The 10,214-nt window shown below is 38.9% G+C and overlaps 1 protein-coding gene across 1 annotated transcript; it reads left to right on the plus strand.

Annotated features, from left to right (window-relative positions):
- The first annotated feature begins 651 nt into the window (after positions 1-651).
- Positions 652-8,870, plus strand: jam2b (junctional adhesion molecule 2b). Its single transcript, XM_046054014.1, has 10 exons — positions 652-742; positions 3,722-3,787; positions 4,417-4,527; positions 4,692-4,841; positions 5,700-5,881; positions 6,045-6,153; positions 6,247-6,354; positions 7,432-7,450; positions 7,538-7,580; positions 7,716-8,870. The coding sequence occupies exons 1-10, from the start codon at positions 697-699 to the stop codon at positions 7,752-7,754; spliced, it is 873 nt and encodes a 290-aa protein (XP_045909970.1). The 5' UTR covers positions 652-696; the 3' UTR covers positions 7,755-8,870.
- The last annotated feature ends 1,344 nt before the right edge of the window (positions 8,871-10,214 follow it).

Here is a 10,214-nt window from a genome sequence, read left to right on the forward strand (position 1 = left end):
AGCGGTGAGAGTAAATCAAAACAGTTAAAAACTCAAAAATATGTTTTTCTTCTTCTTCCTACAGTTCTAATGTTTAAGCTTCACTGTGCAGAATGAGGTGCAGTGTTTGACACTAAGAAGGCTGTCTACTTATGCATCTAGTGAAAGTGGAAACTTTCTCTGTGCTCATTGATAATCTTATTTTAAGGGGTGGGCCTACGAGCATGATTTGTAAAGTCACAAATAATTTGGATGCCAACATGGCCCAATTTGATGTGGATGTAGAAACTTGAAGATGCAAGTGGGAATATAATTAAGTTAAGTTAATTTCCACCCCTGGTTTAATGCTATCAAAATCCACGTTACAAAGTGCTCCACAAAGGCAGAAAAATAAAACACACAGTAGTAAACCCATTAAGTTTAAAAAGAAAACATAAAAACCAAGGCATTAAAACAACAAAGAACAGATTCATGTTTTTCCCTGCTTAGCCTACTCTGCCTGCTGAGGGGGTAGTGATCTCCCTGAACTTCAGCCTCAAGACAACTGTAGCTCTCCAGCCTGCGCGCGCTCCCCGTCAGTTGTCCAGGATGCGTGAGGGCGCGCGCGTGCTGCTGCTGAAACTTGTAGAGGCTGCAGAAAGTTTGGTGTAGCTTAAAACTAATCTCATCCAGACACCCACAGACTTCAGTACGGATCTGAACCCAACGTGACTAAACATGAACACCGCGAGGATGTTGTCTCTTCTCATCACTTTACTGCACAGTGAGTTTTTTCTGGTTTAGAAACTTTATTAAACAATTTGCTAAAGTTAGTATTGACGAAAGAGGATGCTATGATAGGGTTAAACACGCCATAATATTATTGTTAAGAGGAAGAAGTGCGGGGGTAACTTCGAGCCAATATTTCCACAGTCTAGTGTGTTTTTAATAGGATATTCGTATAATGTTCCCCAAGGAATTCTATTGTCTCCGATATTTTATTTCACTTAAAATGCTGATTTATTTCAGTAACACTTTTAATTTAAGAAAAAATGGGAAAGTTTCTAAAACTGTGCATCCAAGAAACAGAAAAAAGGTCAATACTATATACCAAAGGAGATAGAGACTGTATTAAAACCTTATGTTTCAGTTAAAAAAAAGCAAGACTGTCCACACCTCAGGTCACCATTAATAAAGATAAATAATTTAAGCTGGTGTACAACAACAATAATAATATGTTAATAGAATATACATTTTCATTGATTTTAACATTTAAATATGCAAGGGAAAATTTCAATAAAATATAAATCTGGGATGAGAAAAAAATAAACATTTAAGATTATATGATTCAAGTTAAAACTAAAACTAAATTTTCTTTTTTTCCCCCTAACAAAAAGAAATAAGAAAGAACCCTCCCCCTTTTTTGACCCCCTTTTTCCTCATCATTTCTGGACAGTCTCTCAGAAATGCAGGATAGTGATATGATTTTTGACTTGATGCATGTTTTAAGTGGCTGCTTGGTGCACCAGATTAGGTGAGATTTATAACTCATGTGAACCTTATGCTTTTAACATGAAGCAGACTGATTAGTTCATTATAATGTTTCATTGATCATTAGTTTATGGGATTGAGTTGCTGCATGTTAAGCCCACACTTAGGAGAGGAGGTGTGACATGTTCAGGGAATGCAGGGGCTGAGATTGTGCAGGGAGTGGTTGTGGCTGGGCTTCATGTTTACACTGAATCCACTCTGATGCCGTTTGAACCAGAGATCCACAGGCTGATGAGACACAGGACTCTGAGATCCCTCCATTTCAGTTTGAAGATAGCCTCCAACTGACCCTGTTGCTAACTGGACAGAGATGAAAACTTGCACTTACTATCTAGAACGAGTTATTTGAAGTTGCCGTGGGATTTTTAAAGGGCAGAGGCTGCTTTCAAATCCATGTGCTTTATGTTGATAATTGCATCTCTGACGTGTGTGTGTGTGTGTGTGTGTTTTGATCTTTACTGTATTTACTCATGAGGACCAAATGTCCTCACAGAGATTCTGAGGATCAGTTAGGACAAGGCTGGTAGATAAATGTGTTTGGAATATTTTGGGAAAAATACATTTTTCATTAGTGTCCAGTGGTAAGCAACATGGTAATACCATGACATGATTGGTCATATTGAATTTGAGCACTTTGTGATACTTTTAAAACACTAAAACAATGCATTTTAATTGATTTGCAATAATGAAAATATGATCAAAATAATAATGGCATTTCAGATCCATTCTGTTTATAACACCAATTATTATGGACAACATCATGCTGTAAGTTTATAACATGAACTAGACATCTATTGTTTTCATTTTAAAATACACTGCATGTATGTTCACAAATGTTTCCTGTTTACATACAGCAGATGCAGAGGGTTATGGTTAAAGATTTCAGTCAGTGTAGAGCCTTACAAGAGTGTAATACAGATATGTGTACGTGTTTGTGTGTGTGTGTGTGTTGTGCCAGCTGAGACGCATAGGGTTACTGTCACAAAGATCTGCTTTGTCTGCTTAAGAAAAGCTTTCCATGCATGTGTGCGCCACACACACACACACACACACACACGCACACACACACACACACACGCACACACACACACACGCACACACACACACGCACACACACACAAACACGTACACACACTCTCTCTCCCGAATGTTCCCTTAATAATATAATACCAAACAAGACGCAGACATTAATATTTCTCACATAAAAGCTCCTTAAGAGATTCTCCAGTGAGAATTTATGTTGTTACTTATCATTTGCTCCTTATTGTCTTGTTAATAGTTGAAGGTAGTTTACCTTCATATGGAATAACAGCTGAGAACAGCTTGAATGAAGGTTAGTTACAATGGATTTATGGGAAATTTAAGATTTCACAACACAAAAAGCTGTATAACATCAATAGAAATGTTACAATATCTGCAGTAGTCTGCAAGGAAGGCTGCTTTGCCCCACTATCACCCTCCTTGAAGCTTTTTAACTGCTGTGAGAAGGTGCCATTGAAATCCATCACGTCAAGGTTCTTTGTGAAGGAAGGTATAGACATTTTACAGCCAGCATTAAACCTATTTTGATACTCAAAAAGAGTTTGGGCTGGTTATCACTTTCAAAATGTTTTACATTTGTACGTACAGTGTTTGTATACTTTTGTGCATTTTTGTGTGGGAATGTAGGCTGTTCTGAGTTTGTGTGTGTGTGTGTGTGTGTGTGTGTGTGTGTGTGTGTGTGTGTGTGTGTGTGTGTGTGTGTGTGTGTGTGTGTGTGCTTGCTGAAGGGACAGATAAGTAAAAGAGGTTATCAGGCGGGATTAAGGCAGCTTGTCAGAGAGTCATCCATCACCTGCATTCCTCCACACCACCGCTCCTGGCACCACCAAGATGTTATACACACTCTGTATGTGTGTGTGTGTGTGCGTGCGCGCAGATGTGGGAAATGAATTAATTGGGATGAATGAATTAATTAGGACCGTGAGAGGTATCTGTAGGCTTTGACTCATTCTCATCAGCTTTTTATCCTGTTTGGGCTTCTGGTCGCTCTGATTGCACTGGAGGCTAGAAAAGCCCCAACATGCCCTCGTTCTAATACCACAGATATACAGTATTTAGCATTTTACATCTAACGAGATGTGACTTGCTCTTGTCAATAATGTGAGCAATTAGAAGTTAGAGTTTTGTAAATTGTGAACTGACTGTCTTCCCACCCCTCTCATCCCTGCAGGTCCTGTCAGTCTGTCAGTGACAGTAAGCAGCAGTAAACCCAAAGTGGAGGTCCACGAGCACACAGGTAAGACTGCACTGCTGCTTTTTTGAATAGAATTTATTAGTCTTTAAGTCGTTTTAGACATTTGTCTTATCTTTAAAGTTTTGTTGATTCGCTTTGATTAAACAACAACTTTACACCACCTCTTAGTTCAAACACGCCCCCCCTTCCCAAATACAAACCATATGACACACACCACCATATAGTTAGCCATTCAATTCCAAATGAATGAAAAACAACTTCTGGTGACTTATTTTTTAAATAACAAAAAAACATAGGTGCATCTGATCTGAATATCAGATGACACAGTTTTCAAAATACATACATAATTTCCATGATTCCACCTTAAATGTACAACTTGTATTTCAGAATAATTTATTGGGAAACTAAGATAACGGGAAAACGGCAGATATCGCCTTTCATTCTAAAAACAAATTGGGAAATGAGCAAAAACAGCTGTCACTGAACAGTAGAACTGTCCTTTAAACCTTATCAACACATCCAGTGTCACCAGATTTCATAAGCACACAGTTGTGACAAAAAAGCAACACAGTAAGCAACAAGTAATGGGGAAAATGACCTGCAATTTCAAACAAGGCCAAAGAAATATTTACTGTGGATTGATTCCTTATTTTGCTGGTCTGTCCTTCCAGATGCTGTGCTCGCCTGTGAGTTCAGGACAGAGAAAGATCAGAGCCCTCGAATCGAGTGGAAGAAGAAAGGAAAGGGGGTGACATTTGTGTACTTCAATGGCAAATTTACTGGTGAGTGACGACAAACCTTCACTGTATCTGCTGCCTTTGACTTCTCCAAACTTAAAAAAGGCTTTTTTGACGCCTTTCTTTCCATCACCTCTTCATTATTACCTCTGATATATTTATTTTTTTAGCACTTAGTTGCCCATCCTTTCCATTACCTTCCTCTACAGGGTCTTACGCAGGACGTGCAAAGATAGAGGGAGCGACGCTGACAATACACTCTGTTACTCAGAAAGACTCGGGGGAATACCGCTGCGAGTTGACTGCCAGCGAGGACCACGTCAACCTCGGCGAGGCTACTGTAACCCTCAATGTCCTCGGTATGACGGGAAACCAGCATGTGTTTTTGTGAATATGTACATATGATCCTATGTGATCTTGGCAAAACCTTTTTTTCCCCAGATTTCTTAAGTCATAAACACAGACGAGAGAACACTTCAGAAAATGGATCACAAGAATTGTTTTCTCTGTCACTTTACTCAAAGGGCTTCAATGTTATATGTGGGCAGGATTTAGTTATGAGATAAAAATGTCATAATACAAGAACTTAAGGACTCAAAGGCAGACTCGGAACAGTTCGAAGGGGTAACAAAGGGTTTTATTGAAAAGAGCAACGGAAGACTGGGTGGTAGGGCTTAACAGAATGGAGAACACGGAGGTTCAGAGTTCCCAGAGGTAGCGCGATCCACATGTGGTTAACTGACAATCTGACAAAGAATGTGAGGAGGACTGGGTTGAAATACTGCAGGAGCTTGATTAGTGGAATGAGGACCAGGTGCGCCGCTGGAGCCAGAGAGTGTAGCCATGCCCAGACAAACACAGACAGGGAGGACAGACAGAAAACACAGGGAAGCGGGGAACAAAAGAACACAAGGTAGTGGGGAGATTCTGTAGTACCACAACAAAAAATCAATCAAATTGTAAATCCTGTAGAGAGATACACGGCGCTGTAAAGGACTGTTCACCTCCACACACACCTCCCTTACGAGGGTTGTTAGACCAAGAGGAGAAGGAATTAAATTAATAAATAACACCTCATCCACATTCTTTGGAAACACACCTGCTACTATGAATATTTCTCTGCTAGCTTCCAGCTTCTCAAGTGCAGTTGGAAGGGGTTAACTTGTCACCCCATATCACATTTAATTGAAGTCTCTCTAACCTCTCTGCCTCCTTAGTTCCCCCTCATGTGCCGTCCTGCGAGGTGCCGAGCTCTGTGTTTGTGGGCTCAGGCCTGGAGCTCCTCTGTAAGGACAAACTCAGTGTGCCTCCTGCCACCTACCGCTGGTACAAAGACAACAAGGCTCTAATGGCCACTGCAGATTCTCCATACAGCGTTGACACAAACAAGGGCACACTGGTGAGTACACACTAAAATATGCAAATTCTCGTGTACAACAGGCACACATGCTGAAATGCACCCAGGAGTGCATAAACACAGTCATGCACATACAGTATGCACCACCACATATCTGTTGCTGCTATCTTCAATTCAACTCTCACCTTTTCTTTGTCTGGAGCAGAAGTTTAAGAGTGTGTCCAAAACAGATGCAGGGATGTACCGCTGTGAGTCCTCCAACAGTGCGGGGGCGCCTAAGAGCTGTGTGGCCCAACATCTCAAAGTTATTGAATGTAAGTGGTTTTGGTTCAACTCCTCCTTGTAGTTTAGATGTCATGTTCCACTCACCAAAGACTGAGGAAACACTCTCTTTCCCCTCCTTCTAGATCCTTTGAATATGACGATTTTGATAGCAGGTGCTGCAGGTTTACTGGCGCTCGTTCTTTTCTGCTGCATCTGTGTGTGTGTCTGCCTACGCCGAGGCTGCTGCAAGAGTGAGTAGTGTAGTGATGCTCTGTGTATGTGTGTGTGGCTGTTTGAATGTGTGCATGTGAGAAAGAGAGAGAGAGGGCCCAGTTTGTGCCTGTCATGCAGTTATTGATTTTACATCTGAGACGTTTGCATTAATGAAAACATTTGATTCAGAGAAATAAAGTTTAAAAATCAATTCATAGATCCTGACAAATAAGGCAACCAGATCAGATTACTACCTCTCCCATCTTTGTTTGGGTCAAGGAACGAAGTGGCATCTTGTGAAACAAAGTTAAAATTTAAACTCATTTTACACCAGAGGGAATATTTATATCTGTGTGATATAATTGTCTTTGAGGATTACGGACACGTCATTAGTAACCAGTAAACCTGCCCTTGACTTAAACCACCTTTGGATAACTATAACCTGGATGACTGAGAATCTTCACAGACAGTAAACTTGCTAGATTTTTCAACTAGCCTATATTTATTTCTCAGTGAAAGCAGTGGCTTATGTCTTTGACTGAATTGTAATCTTCAGTGCAAAAGTCTAAAATATAAAACCGTGATTAAGTGAGAGGCCATCCATACTCCATCGCAAGTAAAGGTCTTAACATTAAAAATATTGCTGAAGTAAAAGTGTCATCTGCAAAATGTGCTGACAATGTGTCTAAAGGTGTCTCATCATAGTGACAAACTTTATTACTATCCTACCGTTTTGCTTCAGTCTAACTGCTTTTATCAGCTTTGTTTCCAACCGCAACAGGCAGTTTTGAAAAAGGTCTAAAAACCCACTGTACATTACCTTCCCAGCACCAAACAGCAGACAGATAAAGTTAGCGACTAGCTTGTGAACATAGTGGAGCATTTAGCAGCTACAGAGACAGATATTAAAGAGAGAGAATATTGGACTTACATTTGTCAGGTGGGCAGAATGTGACTCTTAATGCATAGCTGAGTAAATACTACTACTATATGCTAATACTAAATACTGTCCACCATGGCCAACCCACAAATGTCCAGCTTCTTTGGCAAGTATGGTAATGATATTGAAATACATTTAATATTAACCTTTTCTTCTTTGTTGTTTCTTTGAACAGAGGATAAGAAAACAAAAAGGTGAGGGTTTCACTTTTCAGACTTGTGTAGCTGTGTGTTATTGACCAGTAATGAGCTCAGACTGAACTGCCACCCTTTGTCTTTCAGCACCAAGTCCTACAACCCTCCTCCTCCTCCTCCCATCCGCAATGTGAGTTATCAGAGGGATTGTTATCGTGTCAGGGCTTATTTTGCACACTGCCAATTCTGTTGAGAAGTTGCTGATAACACTGGTCCCTAGGTAATTGCAGGAAATGATTCATTTATGTCTCTCTGCTCTCTACAGCTCAAGCACTACAAACAAACTCAGTCCTTCATGATCTGAGGGTGAAACACTCTCACTTTGACTTCAAACCTCCCAAACGTAGTGTAAACGTACTGCGCAACAGACTGGAAAGTTCCTCAACTGATGCCTTGCTTTTTGACAGCTGCTCAATGCCTTCTGGGACGGACACAGACAGACAGATCTTCAAAAACAAAGCGTTAATCAAGATTTTGCAAAAACCTTGTTGCTTTCTAAACAATTGAAAGTGTTGACAGTTTGCAAGATGGTTCCTATTATCAAATATTCTACAAAATTACATACTTGGCTGTAAATTCAAGGTTTAACTCGGCTCTTTACAATGCCAAAATGTTGCGTTATCATATAATACTTGAGTGTGTCAAGATGTTAAAAATGTTTTTTTTTTAACAACTTTTTTAAAAACTCCTCCCAGACTCAAGGGGTCAAGTCCACCGCTTCACTTTAGGTTTTAGCTCTCTTGTGCCACCTATAGACAATTAAGTGTTATTCATCCACACTGATTATGGCAAATATTGTATAAAGTGTATCCTTGTTATTGCCTTTCATTTATATTTAGATGCAGCTAGATATTCTTTTATATAGGTATTTTTTCTCTTTGTCATTTTTTAATATTTTTTAAAAACAAGTTTGTGCGTTGATCTTATAGTTGTTCTTCGCCTGTATAAATTCAAATAATGTGAATTGAGCGACAAAAGAACAGGTGTCTGCACACACTGAATGGTGCTCTGGAAGCTTTTAAAATCCTTGATTCTTGATCAGGTTGCCATTGTAAATGAGAAATTGTTCTCAATCGGCTTGCCTGGTTAAATAAAGGTTAAATAAAATTTAAAAAAATTTTTGGTTGACAAGTCTGTCTCTTGATCAATAAAGAGAGATACTTTTTTTAAAGCTTTTTTTTTTTTTAGCACATTGGAAATCAACCTGCAGTGTTTATTGGCTTATTGGAGGTATTGATCAATGTCGTGTGTAAATGCATCTATATGTATTTAAACAATCTTCCAAAAGATATATTTTACAATGGATCACAACATTTTGTAGCCAGGCTAGCAACATGGCTGAAATATGTTAACAACTATTTAATGGACTACTATGACATTTTGTATGGATGTCCATGTTTCCCTCAGGATGAACTGTAATAAACTTTTTAATGTGTCCAATATTTTGGTTTAGGACTAAATGCCTAGCTAGGTGCACCCCGTACATAAGCATCCACGGCTATTTGTTGTAGTATCTTTGTGGGCCCTCCTTACATGAGGGCCCTGTATACTCAGTCCTACGCCCCTGTACCTAGCTACAAAACTAATGACATCCCCATTGGACTTAACTCTACTTTGGGTTCTGTGCTAATTAGCAAATGTTAGGATCCAAACAAACGTGAAACTATGATAGTAAACACGGTAAACATCTGGATGTTAGCATTGTCAACATGAGCCATCGGTGTATTATGAGATAATACATTCATATATTAGTTATATCCTCATAGAACTGTTAGCATTGGCTGTAGACTCTCAGACGTCTAACTCACTTATTTGTATTACTTTTATTTAAAAAGTTCGTAATTTTTGTATAGTTGGTTTAACAACATTTTCACAATGTCGTCACTCTTTTCCCTCCAAAGGACAAACAATTGCTATGTGCCAAAAGATAGTTCCTATGTATTTATAGGAAACATGTTCTGTACAAAGTAATAAACTGGTGCCATCACCAGCGATGGAAGAAGTACTTAGAGATATTTCCTTAAGTACAAGTAGAAATACCACAGTGTAAAAATATTTTGTTGCAAATAGCTGACAAGTCCTGCATAAATCTTTCTTAAGTAAAAATACATATATAGATAGCCTACTTAGAGTACTAAAAGTAAAAGCACTCATGCAGAATGGCCCATTTCCAAATAATATATAACTGGATTATACATGTTGATGTGTCACTGTGTAAGCATCACTAATGCTGCAGCTCATTTAAACTATTTTAGGCTATTGCGGGGTATCTTAATCCATAATAATATTTCATAATTTCTTATATGATTAATGTTTTATCTTAATAATCTAAATATGTAAAGTAACTAGTTAGCCTAGTTTAAATTGTCAAAAATATTGTGGAGTAAAAAGTACAATATTTCCTTCCAAAATGAGTAGAAGTATAGCTTCAAATTTGTACTTTGCACCACTACTTATTACTGGACATTGTGAACAAGCTACAGTGAAGTATTAATGTAGTACTGTAGTAGCAAGTGTACAGAATCAGTTACAGGTGGCCATGTTGGACAAGATAAACTTTATTAGATGATGATGATTTTGCCTTGGTTTCAATTTTACTATTTCTTTCTGTCAAGCAGATTCTTGGATGTACACACAGTCTACTTCCTTTGACCAGACAACAGTTTCATAGGCTGTGATCAACATTTCTCTTTTGATCACAAGATGGCACCACAGCACTGACTGTATCTTTTCACACCAGCACAGACTGCAGGCCTGGGCTACA

This window comes from Micropterus dolomieu, linkage group LG07 (genome assembly GCF_021292245.1).
Source record: "Micropterus dolomieu isolate WLL.071019.BEF.003 ecotype Adirondacks linkage group LG07, ASM2129224v1, whole genome shotgun sequence".
Classification (NCBI taxonomy): Eukaryota; Metazoa; Chordata; class Actinopteri; order Centrarchiformes; family Centrarchidae; genus Micropterus; species Micropterus dolomieu.

Excerpts from the sequence above, each read along its gene's own strand:
- jam2b (XM_046054014.1), top strand. The coding sequence starts at position 697 with ATGAACACCGCGAGGATGTTGTCTCTTCTCATCACTTTACTGCACA. Across the intron at positions 4,842-5,699 it reads TGTAACCCTCAATGTCCTCG|TTCCCCCTCATGTGCCGTCC; the intron begins GTATGACGGGAA and ends CTGCCTCCTTAG. Across the intron at positions 6,154-6,246 it reads ACATCTCAAAGTTATTGAAT|ATCCTTTGAATATGACGATT; the intron begins GTAAGTGGTTTT and ends CCCTCCTTCTAG.